At 41.2% G+C, this 19,043-nt stretch overlaps 1 protein-coding gene across 1 annotated transcript in view; it reads right to left on the bottom strand.

The window, feature by feature from the left end:
* Nucleotides 1-623: 623 nt before the first annotated feature.
* Nucleotides 624-19,043, bottom strand: part of LOC127435346 (alpha-N-acetylneuraminide alpha-2,8-sialyltransferase-like) — a 43,389-nt gene continuing 24,969 nt past the window's right edge. The window contains exons 3-5 of the mRNA XM_051688774.1: nt 6,389-6,498; nt 4,881-4,973; nt 624-1,706 (exon numbers count right to left, since the gene is read on the bottom strand). Of these exons, the coding sequence (XP_051544734.1) occupies nt 1,241-1,706; nt 4,881-4,973; nt 6,389-6,498 (669 nt within the window). The 3' untranslated portion in view covers nt 624-1,240. The remainder of the gene's footprint in view (nt 1,707-4,880; nt 4,974-6,388; nt 6,499-19,043) is intronic.

Genomic DNA, 19,043 nt, shown 5'->3' with positions numbered 1-19,043 from the left:
AGGTTCTCCTCTCTCCACAGAGAAATGCTGGAGCTCTGTCAGAGTGACCATCGGGTTCTTGGTCACCTCCCTGACTAAGGCCCTTCTCCCCCGATCGCTCAGTTTGGCCAGGCGGCCAGCTCAAGGAAGAGTCCTAGTGGTTCCAAACTTCTTCCATTTACGGATGATGGAGGCCACTGTGCTCATTGGGACCTTCAATGCTGCATAAATTTTTCTGTACCCTTCCCCAGATCTGTGCCTCAATACAATCCTGTCTCGGAGGTCTACAGACAATTCCTTGGACTTCATGGCTTGGTTTGTGCTCTGACATGCACTGTTAACTGTGGGACCTTATATAGACAGGTGTGTGCCTTTCCAAATCATGTCCAATCAACTGAATTTACCACAGGTGGACTCCAATCAAGTTGTAGAAACATCTCAAGGATGATCAGTGGAAACAGGATGCACCTGAGCTCAATTTTGAGTGTCATGGCAAAGGCTGTGAATACTTATGTACATGTGATTTTAATAAATTTGCAAAGATTTCAAACAAACTTCTTTCACATTGTCATTATGGGGTATTGTTTGTAGAATTTTGAGGAAAATAATTAATTTAATCCATTTTGGAATAAGGCTGTAACATAACAAAATGTGGAAAAAGTGAAGCGCTGTGAATACTTTCCAGATGCACTGTTTATGAACACTGTAAGAATAATTTTTTAATTATTCCTTATTCATCTTCCTCAAAATAAAAACCAAAAATTGAAAACAAATAATCAGTCCTCAAGATAAAACAATCAAAATATACACAAAGTACACCAAATGCTAAAAAGTCAAAGCACTGCTCCCATTTTATGTTATCCAGTTTCATTTTCTTAAGACTTCATTTGAAGCAGTGCCTCCTAATACCCTCCCCCGACCCATCTTTATGTTAAGTGAACAAATAGCCCCTGGGTTCAAGGTTCCAACGACTCGTGGACGCCATTAAATAGGTCAAGTCAATTAAGTCCCCATCTTTCACGCAATTTATTTTGAAAGACACTACAAGCTTCCAGTGAGTGCATACATCAGAATGGGTACACATGCAAGTCTTTACAACAGTTCCTTGGCAACAAGAAGGTAGGTTTGGTAGCGGATGAGTATTCTGGGGTATATACAGAGGGGTCAAGCAAACAGACACAGAAAAGACAGCCATTTTGTGGGTGGGGTATCAACTCAGAACTCACGTTCACCCTTATTTTTCCCTCTTTGGCTCCTCCCCCTATTTTGCACAACTGCCAACACGCATACGCAGAGTGCCGCTCTTATGCAAGTGCCAAAGCTGTAGAAATTCCTCAGGCATCGCGTGATATCCCGAGGTGGGGTGGATGTTATCATAATAGTGGTGGCTAACTGGTTGTTTGTCCAGCCCTACAGAAAATGGCCAGAAACCATAAGAGGTCACTTCTTCGCACAAACCGAGTGCGAGGCTCACTAGAAACAGGCCTGTGGAGAGCCGTTTGCCATGGACACCGTGGTTTTTCCAGAATCTACCAACGTTTTTGAGGAAGTCCGGGTTGGCAAAAACAACAGTCTGGTTGGAGGCGGAGTCTGCAAGAGCGTGGTATGCCCGCAGGGAGGGGTCAGTGCCAGGTTTCATGGAGAACGCTGGCATGTAGATGTAGCTGGTACCGTAAGCTTTCATGCTCTCTACAAAAGCCTTCCGGGACCAAAGTAGGTTCTGAAAACTGATGGGTAAAAATACAAAAGGGATAATAAGCAATGGTTCCAAAATTACAACTCAGCTAAAACTATTCTTTTGTCGTGTTGGGAACAAAAACTGGCTTTTGATATCCAACCCTAGTACTAATACCAATACACACTGTGGAGATCTTCCAGCTAATGCATGATTTAAAACATGTTATCTACTAAGATCAATCAATATCTGTCCCTCAGGACTGGCTGTCTGGAGAACTGCATGTCCTCTCAGCCTTTCTTGGCCATTCTACCTTAGCTTCCCAGCATCTCATTACTCCTAGTTGCCTTAAGAATTTGTTTTGTGAATTCTATCCTCTCTGTTGGCCAAAAACAATGGTTTGACATTTTTGTGACATGTTTGACATGTTTCATAATTGTTTCACTGTTTAGATTTAGCTGAAAAGCCTATAAAAGTCTGTATTTAATGGCAGGTTCCCATTATCACAACTTACCCCATCTAGTGTGACAACATGCCCCACTATTGGTCAAAATGTGTTAAATGAATTATGTTTTTTTCCTGGTCAATAATGGTGGAAATGTAATGAGTTTTTTTTTTTTTTTTTTTTGTAACCAAGACTTTGAGGCATCTATAGAAATACACTTGATTTGTAAAAATGGATATAAATCAAGTACTAAAGGCCTGTCCATGCCAGCTCCACGAGATGAACTCCTGACGAAAGGTCTATTCCAGGGGTCGGCAACCTTTTTGACATGGAGTGCCATTTTTTATTTTCCTGGTCAATGGCTGTGGAAATCTCAAGGATTAATAGTGGTGTTTTCCTTATTACATCACAAAAAGAAACAAATGAAACACAGAATGTAGGTTGTCATCCGCGCAGCCTGACCAAAACAAAGCGGGCGTGTTTACTCGCGCGATTAACTGAAAGTGAAGTGCTGCCGGCTCGTGATGCGTGAATGGCTTGCATGCGCTGCACAAGTCTGTTGGGTATACTGCAGTCTCTTCACATTTTAACTTTTTGTTTAGCCTTTAGTGTTAATTAGTGCTTTTTTGGTTGAGTAAGATAAAGAGCGCTATTGCATAAATATACTGTACATCCTGTGTCTTTATATTTTTGCACATGTATTTCGCTACATATATACTCCAAATGAACTCCTGAACCCAGCTTCTCTTTTTTTAATACCTGGATAATATATCAGAAGGTACAGTGATATAAATACATATGGACTAATGTACATTATAAGCATGTATAGTACAAATTATGATGCATAACTTTAAAAATAATATATTTTTCAATTATTGCATATTAGTTTTGTATTGAATTCAGGGTATTTTGTGCGTGGTGAGAAAAGGAGCACTGTTACAGGAATAATTTACGTGTTATATTATCCTTGCAATAAAATAATAAAAACAACAGTGAGGTTTGGCAATTCGTTTGGCTACACTTGTAGTAAAATATTGCAGGTAAAGGCTCCCAAACAAATTGCTGAACCTCATTGCTATTTTTAATGCCAGGATAACACAACAGGCAGGGTTCGGGTTGAAGGGGGATGTAGGGGATGCCATCCCCCTTGTTGCAAGAAATACCAAAAAGCATCCCCCTTGTAGAAACTCCATCCCCTTTAGATCAGTTATGTCATGTATTACTTAGAACTAATCATGCAAGTAAAATATTTAATATTAATAGGTTTGATAAATAACAGTCTTTAAATAAGTGCGATTAGGCAGTCAGAATTAGATTTCAACGTGTGAGGTTGCCAGATTTCTATAGGTGAAATCCCCCAATCAGTTTTCATGCAGGGTGTCATGCAATCTGGCAACCTTGAGCGCACGAGCTCTGGCAAACAGGTATATCGGAGTTTAGCGATGACTTTTCATTCATTGTGTTCACATGAAACTTCTGAATTTTTCAAAAGTTTCACGCACTTTCAAAAATGGCCAAGAGAACAGTTCAAGAAAATATTTTGTCTTTATTTAAAAAGAAGAGAACAGAAGGTAAGATATTGCTATGACGAGTTACAACATGTACATGCTTTTAATTCAAACTATTTTCAGGGTTTCGCCCATAAAACACTTTTGTGTGTAGAACAACTTTTTTACACCACTGTTTAAACATCCTTCATAGAAACAGCCCAAACTTCCTTTACTAGTTTAAGTAGAAAAAATGGGTGTATGTGACAGTGGGCGAGCGATCTAGAAAAAAACCTTTTTCATGATCATAACGTGGATTTTCACAAGATTCATCATAAAATCCAATACCAGATGGTAACAGGTGCATATTATGTCCTAAGGGTCAATGAAGTGACGCTCATTTTTGTCCAGATCTTTTACATAAAAAATACATAAAAAAAGTTCATTTCACATGAACTATTTACTTGAATTCACCTCTTCTATTATGAACATATTTTCAATTTCTGATTTTAACGTCCTATTGACATTTTTTGGGGGCTTTCAGTAAAAAATGTGCGGTGTCCAGAGACAGTAAAAAAGCCAAAGTCTTATTAAAAGCTGAAATTCCTGAAAAAATTTATTTTGCCATGACTAGTGCAGAATAATCTTTTATTGTTATTTCTTAAAAAAAAAAAAAGTAGTGAAACAATTGTGATTTAAAATATGATTTATATTTAAAAATGCTTTTGTCCACCAAATCAAAGTAATTAGGTGTAACCAACACGTAGGTAGCCATTTTGTTGTTTATGTTGACCATAAAAACCACAAAACAGAGCAGACACCTTTAGAGCCCCAAGACGGAGCTAAAAATTCATGAGAACTTGACACGTGTTATAAACTAGATTTTTATAAGATTTCTCATTTTAACATCTTGGACAACCTTATTTGTCAATGAACAGTAGGAATTAGACCCATCCCAAAAAACAAACAAAAAAATTATTTGACTACACCATCCCCCTAGAATTTTTTTTTTTTTTTTTTTTTAACAAATCGACCACTGATAACAGGCACAGTGATATACATATTAAATAATGTACATTAAGAGAAAACACACATTATAAAATATGAGGTATCAGCACATTACATAACTATTCTAAAAAGAATGTGTTTACAGCTTCTATATTATTTATCTACTGCATAATTGCATTCATTCGAGAGTTTTTGTGCCTAAAATGTAAACCAAATGCAATAAAATCCAGTACAGCCAGTGAACGAATAAAATGCAAAATAAAAAAATAAGTTGGAAGATTATTACCTTTTTTCAATGATGCTAGGATTAGCTGTCACCAGGTGTGTTCTGGTACCTACGTCAGCAGTATACTCTTTAGACAGTGGAGGAAGGTTACATCTAGTAGAGATAAGATTGAGAGAGTGGGAGAAGAAAAATACACTACAGCAAACTGAAGGAAAATTGTTGTTAAGACAACATTATGATTGTTTTCATAAAGGTTCATCTAAAATGCAATAACTTTTTCTGCCTCTGAAACCCATTTTTTTGTGGATCACACAAAGGCAACATAGGAAAAATTTAATAATATTAACCAACTAGATTTTTATGTTTTATAAAGAAAATGTGTGTGGTGTTTGCCTATGCAAAACTTTTTGCCACAATGCTAGGGTGATTGACATTGCTAGGTTTTTGGAGTGTTGTTAAGCATGCTGCGATGCTGTTGCTATGGTGTTCAGTGTGTTTGTTAGGGCATTACTAAGTGGTCGCTAGGGTGTTCTGGGTGGTTATTAGGGCATTTGCAAGGTGGTTAGTAGGGAGCTCTGGGTGCGTTGCTAAAGTGTTTGGAGTGTTTTTTTTAGTATGCTATGATGCGGTTGCTAAGGTCTTCTGACTGATTGTTAGGGCATTGCTAGGGTGCGCTGGATGCATTGCTAAGGTTTTCTAAGTGGTTTTTAGCATGTTGCTATGCGTTTGCTAAAGTTTTCTTAATGTTTTTTTTTGGCATGCTGCAATGTGGTTGCTGGAGTGTTTTGGGTGATTGTTAGATGATTGCTAAGTGGTTGCTAGGGTGTTCTGGGTGGTTGTTGTTAGGGCATTGCTAGGGTGCGCTGCTAAGGTTTTCTAAGTGGTTTTTAGCATGCTGCAATGCGTTTGCTAAGATTTTGGAGTGTTTTTTCTTTGGATATTGCGATGCGGTTGCTTCGGTGTTCTGGGTGATTGTCAGGGGTGGTTGTTAGGGCATCCTGGGTGTGTTGCTGTCTGGTTGCTAAAGTGTTCAAAGTGTTTTTTAGTGTGTTGCTACATGTTTGCTAAAGTGTTCTGAGTATTTTCAGCATTTTGGGTTGCTAAAGAGTTCTGGGTGGTTGCTTACTGACGCATGATATTCTGGTCTCTAAATATGGCAAAAAGTGTGGCACAAATTATGCTAATACTAAAAATGTATAGTGTATAATTTGATGTATGAGCAATAGCAATGCCGTAGCCAACATGTTTTCACTGTTCAAATCTAATCAGCCAATCAAATCCCAGTGAATTAAATTAAGTTCCACCCTACATTATTTCCAACTGAACATTCAGTTTCACTCTGGAATCTTAATTTTTTAGAAGTTAAATGTGTTGCAAATGCCATTTTATGTTCATCTTGCTAACACATATGGTATACTGGACATATTCTTCTCCTACAGTGGCTCTAACAAGTAAAAACCAAAACTTGACCCATATTCAATAAATATCTTCCACACAGCTATTCATGTCTGTCATTTCAGTCCATCCAGGTCTTCTGAACAAGCAGAGATTTGTACAGCCTGTCTCACCTCATGATAAAGTCAGCCTGGTCAATTTCACCTCCACAGCTGCTGTGTTTCAGGACACCTCCATTGCCCACCACAGAGCACTTCTTCAGAGGAAGCTGAAATGGTGTATCCTAGCAACATAAAATAGTGGGGGTTACACATGTACTCTACACAATGTAAAAATGACTCACTCACACACAGTACATTTCCATTGGTTTCTTTTGATGAATACACATTCAAATCAAGGTTCCTTCAATATTCACATGCTTCAAAGCGCAGTGAAGCTTCTTGAAAATCCCCTTTGTAAGTCCCCCTTACTCTATCAAATGAGCTCATGGCCAAATGGAAAATCTCGAGTGGGGTCGAGTGGATGAGTATTTGCTTTTAAATTTTATTTTAATTAAATTTCTTGTCATAAAACAAATTCCTGTATATAATATAGTAAACATGTGAACAAGTGGGTTATGTCTGATGTACTGTATGTTTTATTTAATTTTTATAGCTGTAAAAAACAAATGAACAAATAATATCAGCAGTCCGGTTTTCCTATGTGCACTGTTTGACTTCTCAGACATTGTGTGTATGTGATAAGTGCTAATGTAAACAGACTTGGCTGCATGCATTGGATAACCACACTTGATCAGCATGTTTTCTCATTGAGTATATGAGTTTTAAACTGTTGTCGTGGTGCTTTTGTGATAGTTTGGCTGTCTATCTGGGAAGGAAGAAGGTACGCTGCTATGGAGTCTTCATCGCCGCTGGAGGAAGTCTTCAGATTCCTCACCAGCATCCACCAGGCCCTAATGGATCTATAGGTGGAACAGCAACAGCGTTTTGAGATGCTCCTTCAAGGACAAGAGGAGGACCGACAAGTAACGGAGCTTGGTACCCCAGGAGGCGCGTCCACCACGACCCCGGCAGTAGCGACCCCCCATGTAATGCTTGCTAAGATGGGGGCGCAAGATGATCTGGAGGCATTTCTGGAGCTCTTTGAACATATGGCCAAAGCTCTGAAATGGCCGCAGGCGCAATGGGCAGTCCATCTCCTACACTGTTGACCGGGGAGCCCCAGCTAGCGACACAACAACTTACGGTCGTCAACCTCCTGGAATACCTTGTGTTGAAGAAAGCCATCTTGCAGCGGGTCGGCTGCAGTCCAGAAGAGCACCGGCAGCGGTTCTGATCCCTGATGCTGAGTGAAGTCGGCCACACATTTGCCTTTGCTCAACAGCTCCGTGACGCCTGCCGGCGGTGAGTGCTGGCTGAGGAAGACAACGACGTCGGTGATGCCAACAATCTCGTGGTGCTGGAGCAATTCTGCCTAAGGGGACGGCGGAGTGGGTCCAGTGCTACCGACCAGCGTCCCTGGATGAAGCAGTGCAGCTGGCGGAAGACCATCTAGCAGCATATCCGGAGGCTGGCGTGCCCCGCTCTCTCTCTCTTTGGTCCCTCCATCTCCCCCTCTCTCTCTCTGCTCCTTCCTTCTGCCCTATCCTGTTCCCCGAAAATAAGCATTGCACTCACTCTCCGTATTTTTCAATTATAAACGATTGTTGTATCGAGTGACGCAGGATGCTCAAAGGAAGATACAACTCAGTTGTTAGTACCAAAGAGCCGTCAGGAAATGTTGTTCCAGGCAGCTCATCATAGTCCGATGGTAGGTCACTTGGGACAGGGGAAAACAATAAGCCGTCTCATGGCCCATTTCTATTGGCCAGGCACTCGCGGGGATATTAGCCGGAGGTGTGCGACATGCCACGAATGTCAGCTGGTAAAATCCGCCAACCACTCCAAAAGCGTTCCATTGATCAAGGTTCCCTTTGACAGAGTTGGCATGGACCTCGTCGGGCCATTAGAATGGTCAGCACGCGGGCACCGCTTTGTGCTAGTTCTGGTGGACTAAGAAATGTGATACCTGGAAGCAGTGCCATTGCGCAACATCTCAGCATGTAGTGTTGCGGAGGCACTCTTCAGAATAATCTCCCGAGTGGGGATTCTGAAAGAAATCCTGGTCGAACAAACTGTTATTTGCAGTTTGAGAGGTCCCGCAAGCCTCCACAGGGTTTTCCCCATTTGAATTGTTATATGGGTGTAAGCCCCGTGGTGTGTTAGATGTCATGAAGGAAAATTGGGAGGAGGGACCTTCACAGAGCAAAAATGAAATTCAATATGTTCTTGACCTGAGAGCAAAACTCCACACACTGGGGCGTCTATCACAGGAGAATTTGCTACAGGCGCAAGAATGTCAGTCCCAGCTGTATAATAGGGTAGCATGGCTATGGGAATTTTCACTGGGAGATAAAGTACTTGTATTACTGCCCACATCAAGCACAAAATTACTCTCAAAGTGGCAAGGACCCTTTGAGGTCACACGGCGAGTTGGGTGCTGTGCTGTGGTGGGGATTATGATGAGCGAGGGAGGAAAGAGAGCATCCAGGGCCTACTGCCTCTCAAACGCTTCCAAATTCATATAAACTCAGCAAAAAAAGAAACGTCCTCTCACTTTCAACTGCTTTTATTTTCAGCAAACCTAACATGTGTAAATATTTGTATGAACATAAAAAGATTCAACAACTAAGACATAAACTGAACAAATTTCACAGACATGTGACTAACAGAAATTGAATAATGTGTCCCTGAACAAAGGGTCAAAATAAATAGTAACAGTCAGTATCTGGAGTGGCCACCACCTGCATTAAGTAATGCAGTGCATCTCCTCCTCATGGACTGCACCAGATTTGCCAGTTCTTGCTGTGAGATGTTACCCCACTTTTCCACCATGGCACTTGCAAGTTCCCGGACATTTCTTGGGGGGAATGACCCTAGCCCTCACCCTCCGATCCAACAGGTCCCAGACGTGCTCAATGGGATTGAGATCCGGGCTCTTCACTGGCCATGGCAGAACACTGACATTCCTGTCTTGCAGGAAATCACGCACAGAATGAGCAGTATGGCTGGTGGCATTGTCATGCTGGAGGGTAATGTCAGGATGAGCCTGCAGTAAGGGTACCACATGAGGGAGGAGGATGTCTTCCCTGTAACGCACAGCATTGAGATTGCCTGCAATGACAACAAGCTCAGTCCGATGATGCTGTGACACACCGCCCCAGACCATGACAGACCAAATCGATCCTGCTCCAGAGTACAGGCCTCGGTGGAACGCTCATTCCTTCGATGATAAACGCGAGCCCGACCATCACCCCTGGTAAGACAAAACCATGATTCTTCAGTGAAGAGCACATTTTGCCAGTCCTGTCTATTCCAGCGAAGATGGGTTTGTCTTATAATATAATAAATATAACTAAATATAGCTAGTTCTTAGAATTTTTGTCCAGTATGTGGTGCTGTTCTGAAACATTTTGAATGGAAGTCTATGGGGGCAGTTGCTAGGGTGCCGTAAATGATTGCTAGGGTGTGGCTACACCATTTCCAAGATGATCCTTAAAGACTGATTGGCAGCCCGATTGAAATGAGCCAGCCCCCATGTCTCTATTTCATTCTGATTGGGAGATATGATTTGACAACTTTCTAGCACTGACTGCCATATGACATGCCTATGGCATACTACATTTTTGGGACGTTTTTTGCCCCTCAGGTGTACACCGTACCCCCAATCCCTTAGAAAAGTCATAGCACAGGTGTCGTCAATAGGCCGGTTGATTTGACACCTAATTCATGGGTCTACTACAAACGGTGCAGGACGAGTTAGGTGCCGAAGTTTTGTACGGAATAAGAAGAAGAATAATAAGTATGTGAGATTACAATAGTGATGCTTTGCTTCGCAAGCACCACTAACTAGATAGAAAATGTGAGTGGTGCTTGCCGGGGCAAAATTTCTCACCAAAATATCCCACCAACTGCCCCAAGTTGAAAGAGGCAACCCCCATGACAGTAGGATGTTCTGGTGCAGAGATATGTGATTTGTTACTTGGTTACTAGGGTAACCCCATCTGGTTGCTATGCAGTAACCAGGGTGATACTTAACAAGGCTCCTTGCTATCCTGAGTGGAATAAGTCAACCCGGAAGTCTCTACGATTTTCTGGTGTAGATATATGTGATGTTACTTGGTTGCTAGGGTAACCCCATCTGGTTACTAGGCAGTTACCAGAGTGATACTTATCAAGGCTACTTCCCATCCTGAGTGAAATAAGCAACCCGAAAGTCTCTATGACATTCTGATCCTGAGATACCCATATTAGTGATTTTGAATGGAAGTCAATGGTTTTTGGTTGCTAGGGTGCTCTAAATGGTTGCTAGGGCGTGGCTAAGTAATTACCATGATGATACTTGAAGACTGCTTGCTCACACAATTAAAACAAGCCAACTCTCATGTTTCTAGGACATTCTGATCCAAAGATATCACACTCTAATTGAAAGCAATATATTTGGTTGCTTGGGTGCTCTAAATGGTTGCCAGGGCATGGCTAGCCAGTGAACAGAGTAGTTCCTATTGGCTGCTTACTAACCAGTCTCAAAAGAGCCAATCCCCAAGTTTCTACGACATTCTGTTCTGAAGATATCCTTCTGAGACATTTTGAATGGAAGTTAATGGGGGTGGTTGCTAGGGTCCCATAAATGGTTGTTAGGGCATGGCTATTCCATTTCCAAGGTGATACTTAAAGAGTGATTAGTATCCCGATTGAAATGAACCCGCCCCAATGTCTCTATGTCACTCTGATTGGGAGATATGATCTGACAACTTTCTTGCATTGACTGCCATAATAGGAACAAAAATGTCTTCCCATAGTACCCTATGGGACTTTTTGGGACATTTTTTTGCCCCCCTTTTTACCCCCTGGGGTACATTTTACCCCCAAACACAAGGTATGTTCGAACATGGCTTGCCAGCACGAATCAAATGAGAGCACCCACATGTGTCTAAGACATTCTGATCAGAAGATATCACACTCAGCCATTTAGAATGGAAGTCAGTGGGGATGGTTGCTAGGGTTCTCTAAATGGTTGCTAGGGCATGGCTAGCCAGTGACCAGAGTGATTCTTATTGGCTGCTTACTAACCTGACTCAAAAAAGCCAATCCCCAAGTGTCTACGACATTCTGTTCTGAAGATATCCTTCTGAGCCATTTTGAATGGAAGTCTATGTGGGCGGTTGTTAGGGTGCCATAAATGGTTGCTAAGGAGTGGCTACACCATTTCCAAGATAATACCTAAAGACTGATTGGAAGCCCGAGTGAAATGAACCTGCCACCATGTCTCTACGACATTCTGATTGGGAGATATGATCTGACAACTTTCTTGCATTGACTGCCATAGTAGGGGAAATTTTTTTTTTCATGGGCGAAACCCTCGCCATATTATGTCAATGGGACATTTTCGGGACATTTTTTGCCCCCCAGGGGTGCACCATACTCCCAACCCCTTAGAAAAGTCATAGCACAGGTGTCGTCAATAGGCCGTCGATTTAACACCTCATTTGGGGAGATATGTGATTTGCTCCGTAAGCACCACTAATAATAATAAGTATGTGAGATTACAATAGTGATGCTTTGCTCCGCAAGCACCACTAATCAGTATGTGAGATTACAATAGTGATGCTTTGCAAGCACCACTAATAATAATAATAATAATAATAATAATAATAAGAAGAAAACTAACGAAAACAATAAGGGTCTTTCGCCCCTTCGGGGCTTGACTCCTAATAATAATAATAAGAAAACTAATGAAAACAATAGGGGTCTTTCGCCCCTTCAGGGCTTGACCCCTAATAATAATCATAAAAACATGAAGATTTTGAATAGAAACAATGGATTCCTCTGGAGCCTTTCACACCAGGAGCGAGCATTAGCGCGCCGCCAAAGCAAGGTTATTTTCTATGGTGAGTGTATCTATTTTTTTACCCTCGTTGACCAATCAGGGGCGATAAAGCACAGAAAGCCGTTTTCCCCACCATTGTTGCTTCGCATAATCCGCATAAGCAGGGACTCGCTTTTCAATATTTAAAAAAAAAAATGTACTTGATAGAAAAACCTTTTTAGAGTTAAATCATACTGTTATATTCTACTTTCATACTCTGATTCCATGGTTGCTTTGCAAACTTTTTAAGTAGTTCTTCTCATCCATGACATGCAGAGGACGGACCAGCTGTGCCAGAGTAAAATTGATTGTCAATCAATTCCACCTATTGCAAAGGTGTGAATGTTCTAACGGTGAGTATTTACATTGCTCTTGGTATGAAGGGGCCATTTGTCTGCAATTTGTCTTGCTTTGTGACACATTTGGTGTGAAAGGGTCTTTAAAAAGTAATACAGGTTTGAAATGACATGAGGGTGAGTAAAATGTCAAAACTGTCAACTATTCCTTTAAAACAGCTTGGACCAGCTACAAACCATATACATCCAACATGTGAAAGCCATGGTTTTAGTTGGATTTTCCAGCAGGTTGGGTTCTCATTTATTCTGGCTTAGCTCCAAAAATAACATTTGCAAGCCACTGTGAATCAAATTTGCTAAAACCATTTCCTCAGAATGCTTACGTTTATGTTGCACACATATTGCCTAGAGACAAGTCATTATGGGTAAAGCACCGTTGTTTCCTTTTTTAATAATTCCTGGTTTGGTTCTGCTGAAATTATGAGTAACCACGGTGCAAGTCTCTAAAACATAAAACTTATGTGTGTGAATGTCCTCTAATGAAACAACAAATTGTTTAATTTATAGCTAGTTACTAGATTTCTAGAATTTACTGGGACATTCTTTTCATTACAGGTTGTAATAAATTCAGTTCTGTCACAGCCTGACCATTACACATACCTGGTTTAGTACCTTCAGATACTAGTCTCTAGTATACCATTATGGCTTTTGGAATGTAAAAAGATTCAGGGTAACATGGCACTGCCACAGGGAATTGAATGGAGTGTAAAAGGCTTATTTCACTACATCACTCGGACCTATCATTAAGGCACATTTTTCCTACCACTGCTACGCAGATGATACGCAACTCTGCCTGTTGTTCTCTGAGATCTCTGCCTGGATGAGGGAGTCACCTTCAGCTCAACCTTGCCAAAACAGGACTCCTCGTGATCCCAGCCAACCTGTCTGTTGACCACAACCTCTCTATTCATCTTGGTTCAACTACACTTGCGCCAACCAGGACAGCTCAGAACCCGGGAGTGGTTGTGGATGACCAGCTTAACTTCACTACCAACATCACATCAACTGCCCAGTCTTACAGGTACGTGCTTTACAACACCAGGAAAATCAGACCTTTCCTGTCTGAATATGCTACACAGCTCCTGATCCAAGCTCTGGTCATTTCAAGGCTGGACTACTGTAATGCCATGTTGGCCGGTCTCCCAGTTAGCACGATTAAGCCACTGCAGATGGTCAAGAATGCTGCAGCGCGTCTGGTCTTCAATCAGCCAAAGAGGGTTCATGTCACCCCATTCTTGATTTCACTCCACTGGCTGCCAGTAGCTGCCCACATCAAATTCACTTCAGGACAGCTAATGGAACAGCTCTCTCTTCAATTCAGTCCTTCAGGTCTATGTCTCAACTCGCTCTCTGCGGTCAATGAACGAGCGGTGCCTGGTGGTTCTGTTGCAAAGAGGACTAAGGCCATTTCAGGATAATTTACTCTCTCTAGTCCTCTGTGTGGAATGAGCTTCTAACCTCCACACGATCTGCTGTTCCATGAGCACATAATCAATTAAAACAAAGTGCTCATTTTAACAAAACTTTGTCTCTTTCTTCTGCGCTAGCATCTTTACTGTGAAAACTTGGCAGTGCAATACTGAAGATATTGTTGATTTTTGTATGAAAAATTGCTTGTTTTGTTCATTTGTAGGTCGCTTCGCATAAGTGTTTAAATGTTTAATGTAAATGTTTTTGGAAGATCTAGTTGGGAAGAAAAAAAAAATACATTCTAGAGTTGACATGCTGCCTCTTACAGCTCAAACCACACCAATTGTGAATTTGGTAAAAATGTTATTTACTACTTGGGTAAGCAAGAAACATCCTTTTTGAAGCCAAGGTTTACGATAGATGCAGTTTCACTTTGTACCTATCTTTATGCTGATTTAAAGGAATAGTTCAATTATAGCCAGCTGGTTGGGTACCCTTTTCTTTCACAACAAATCATTTTACCCTTGGTTTATGGATTGTTGGGAACTTATGGCATTGATTATAGATTTATTTTTCTTTACAGTACTTTTTTAGCACACAGTGGTGTGCCACAAATAAAAAAAAAAGTGGGGGAATCAAGATAGACACATTTTTCAGGGATCTCTGGTGACAAGTTCAAATATCTGACAAATTTACATATTCACTCAGAGAAATCATTCTTCATGTTTTGGCAGTTACTGTACAATGTGTCTATGTCAATAACTATGTCAGAGCACATATATGATTTAGAGAATCAAGCACGTAGATGTAATTTGCAACTTGTTGGTTTGCGTGAGGACACAGAAGGAAGTGATCCGGTGGCTACCCGAGTACCTGCAAATGACAACAAAAGCAGGTTGGATCAAACTCGATCATGCTCCTTGGCACCAAAACCTGGCCCCAAACAATGTCCCAGGCCCGTCATCATGAAGTTCCATAACTTCATGGACAAGCAGCGTGTTGACCGCAGCTCATCAAATTGGCAACAATCCCGGCTGGAGCACCGATTCAAGGCCAAAAATCTGTTACTTTAATGATTATTCTTCTATGGTGGTTAAGAAACGCAAGGCTTATGATAAGTTTAAGAACCGACTAAAGAATATGAATATAGAATACACCCTGATGTATCCTGCAACCCTGAAGCTGTCTGTGAATGGGACAAAGAAGTGGTTTGTCATTCCGGAGTTGGCCGCAGCATTTACTGACAATCTTGTCTAGACTCCCAAATCATTACAGACAGTCGTTTAGTGCTGATGGATTTATATAATAAGAAAACACTTACATCAATTCTCTATTTTTCTTATTACTATAAGGTGCAAGTGACATGTATGTAATCTGAGGGGTGACTGAGGGTCTGTAGATCAGGAATGCAATAACAGTAATTGTTCATTTAGCCCGGCTCCCATAGAATATACATTTTTATATTGTACTGCATTTATTACATAATTAATCAACTATACTATAACCACTTGATTTTATTGTAATTCAGTCATTGTTCTTCATGTGACTCATGTACTGACCTTTCCTTGACTGTCTTTGTATGTGTGTGTTCCTGAAGATATACAACTTGTTACAAATTGTAAAGGACAGAGTGTTCTTCTGTCCGTGTGCACAAGCAGGTGCATCTCACGGGTATGTGCATGACCTTGGTCATGCCCTAGTTAGGGGAGTATAAGACACAGCTGTTGTTTTGTAGTTTAGTTCAATTTTCTTCTCTCCTTCTTCATTTTTTGTATACCAGTTTGGTGCTTGCTTGAGCTCTAATAAAAGCCACTTTTTTTAAGCCCTTCATTCTCAGCCTCCTGTTGTCTTCTTTTTGGCTTAATAGAGAAACATCACTCTGATCCAACATTCATGGTGTTACGAACAGGATAGAAGATGGTGAACTGAGGGAACCTGGGCAGAAATCACACTGAAAGACTACGAAGGTTTCCGGAAGCCATAAATCCCTAGGGTGCTGAGGAACTGGGAATCGCTGAATGGTCCACGACATCTACTGCACATGCAGCGTGTGAGTTGCTCACAGTATTACCTAGTTTTATCTCTCTCTATCGAAATGGGTAAAAGGGGGACAGAGAAGCCAGAGGCATCAGGTCTGGGGATGAAGGGACCTGATCTCTCCTTAGAGGAGATAAAAACATTATGTGTAGAGCAGGTGCTAAAAGCCATAAGTCTAAAAGAAATTGAGAAAAAAATGTTAGTTGACATAACGTCTTGCAAAAATGTAGGCAAAGGGTGGACAGCTCCAGAAATTAAACAAGCATACAAGAAAAGGCTGTTCTGAGTAAGGTTTGAATGCATGCAGAGGAACAAGAGAAATTAAGTGACAATAGGATAATCAAATTATGCAGAATAAATTTACCGCTTTGTCAACAGAGCTGGAAAAGGCAAAAAAGAAAGTCACTGAGCTCGAACAAAAGTTGTAAGAAGCAAACTACCGAAATTAAAAGAAAAACGGAAGAAAAACCTCAGTTAAACCAACCACGCAAGACTTTATATCCCGTGTCCGAGCTAAAACAAATGATACACATAGGGTATAATGACAATAATGACAATGACACCAGTACCGACACATATACAGAAATTGACGAGCCTACTGGCCCCATACCTAAGATTATCTGAGAGGGAGGCATCCCTGAGGCTAGCGCGCAGCTCAGGCCCCTCAAAATGAAGCGAAAGGTGAGGAAGTCTGGGGAGAGTCAAGTAGAAAATGAGACGGTACATTACGTGTACACAGATCTTGAGCCCGGAACAGTCTGCGCTTTAGCTAAAGAAATCAACCCTGTAGGGAAGCCTACAGAAGCCCTGGAAAGGATTCTCCTAGAGATGTGCATAATTATTTATACAGGGATGTTTATAGCATAGCCATGATGTCATTGGGGTAAGGCTCAGAAATGTAAACTAAGAACAGTTATGACAAAACATCTAGCAGGGCATACCACCTCCAAAAAAAAAAAAAAAAAAAAAGTTCTGACTCAGTATTTCGATGGATTGAGAAAAAAAAAGTTGATTAGTCAAAGATTACAGTGACAAGGGGGGGGGGTCAATGAGTATACCAAATGGTTTAGGGAGGTCCTGATGGCTCATAATGGTATTGTAGCGGATGATGAAGAAGCCCAAGATGCCTGTAGAACGGCAGGAAGGTGGGGCCCATATCTGGCGCTCTGGCTATCAGGCTTACTCCCCACGGTAAAAGCCACTTTAATACAACATAAACTATCTCTAGGAGACCCGCCTACCAGTGACGAGACCATAGCCGATTGCGAAACTGACGCGTCCTGATTATTGGACGGCGCACAACTGAGAGCGTTTCAGCCAATCCCTGCTGAACAGAGAGGTGGAGGAAATGTTCAAAGAAGGCCAAAAAAAAGGGAGTTGCAGATATTGTGGTTTGGCTGGCCATTGTGAAAGGGACTGTAGGAAAAAGAAAAGAGACGAAAGAGCAAAGGAACACTGGTAAAGTAATAGACAATCCAAATAGTACGCGCAATGCAGCTAGACACAGTAATGACAATAATCGCCAATTCACTGAGCTATCTGAAGAACAAAAGAGGACGGTGTTAGCAGCAGTCAGTCGGAGAGATTCAAACTAGAATCGCCACTCCTTAGTACCCTGGGGAGAGACTGAACATTGAGATAATGGATTTACGTAAAAGCAAGGGTGAATGAAGCATATGATATTTAATTTTTGGTAGACACAAGAGCACAACTGACAGCAATACCTTGAAAATTAGTACCAGATTTGCCACTAACTAGTAGTTGAAAGCAGGTGGAGCTACAGAAGGCATTATAACATTACATAAGACAGAGCTTGTTAATATGGTGCTGGGTCTGTATGAAATACATACCAATGTGTGTGTAGGGGATGTATTACAACCGCTGTTGGGTATAGATGCGTTATGTGAATTACAAGGAAAACTAGTGCTGTCAGGTGATCACATGGAATGGCAACGGCCATTGAGGCTGTGCTCGATGGAGAGTCCGGGCGAGTTAGCTATCAGGGTGAAAGGTCACCCTATTTGGGAAGAATCAAAAAATGACTGTGGTCATCTAAACATGCCACCTGTTACACTCATGGGCTCACAACCACCCTGCACATGGCAATATCCATTTGGCAAACAGGCAGAAGATCAGATTATTCAGGTGGTAAATGACCTTACTAAACAAGATATTCCAAAAGAAACCACCTCTCCCTGTAATTCCCGTCTGGCCAGTCAGAAATCCGGACAGTTCCTGGAGCCTCACAGTAGATTACCGGGAGCTAAATAAATGTGTAGGCAAAATGACCCCATTAGTTGCTCACCCCAGTACTATATTCTTAGCAGTCCCACAGAATGCGAAAATATTTTCAGTAATTGGCATGTCTGTCCAAATGGATTTTGGTCCGTCCCACTCCATCCTGATATTCAACACTGGTTTTCTTTCACTGTCAGAGGTAATCAATATATGTGGACTAGGCTCCCACACGGTTTTCATAAAAGCCCTACTATCTATCATACAGCATTGAAAATGCATTTGTCTGACCTACATCTCGAGTCCACAATAATTCAATATGTAGATGACATTGTAATATGCAGCACAGACTTGGAACAGCATTGTAAAGATGTTGAGTCACTTCTAAACTTTCTGTATGAGAAAGAATTGCAAAGTTTGTGTTTTATTCACTGTTGAAGAATAACCTAAATGTATTATTGTGAGATTCTACAATGAAAAGAAGGAACAACTGTTATAGAGACTTTGAAAAGTTTACTCTACCATAGATTAGGAACAGCGTGTGAGAGCGGGAACACATTTTTCAGGGAGCTCTTGTGACAAGTTCAAATATCCGACAAATTTACATATTCACTCAGAGAAATCATTCTACATATTTAGGCAATTACTGTACAATGTCTCTAGAATATTACTTCTCTAAAGGATCAGACATAATGCCCAGATCTAAGAAGATTTCATCAAAGAGTTCTACTGAAGGCGACGGTGATCAAGATGCTAATGTGGAAGATACAAAAGGAACCCCCCATCCCCCCCAACTCTCTCACACACTCAGTCTAAGTTTGAT

Source organism: Myxocyprinus asiaticus, chromosome 45, assembly GCF_019703515.2.
Source record: "Myxocyprinus asiaticus isolate MX2 ecotype Aquarium Trade chromosome 45, UBuf_Myxa_2, whole genome shotgun sequence".
NCBI classification, from domain to species: Eukaryota; Metazoa; Chordata; class Actinopteri; order Cypriniformes; family Catostomidae; genus Myxocyprinus; species Myxocyprinus asiaticus.
This window is presented reverse-complemented; position numbering and strand designations above follow the sequence as displayed.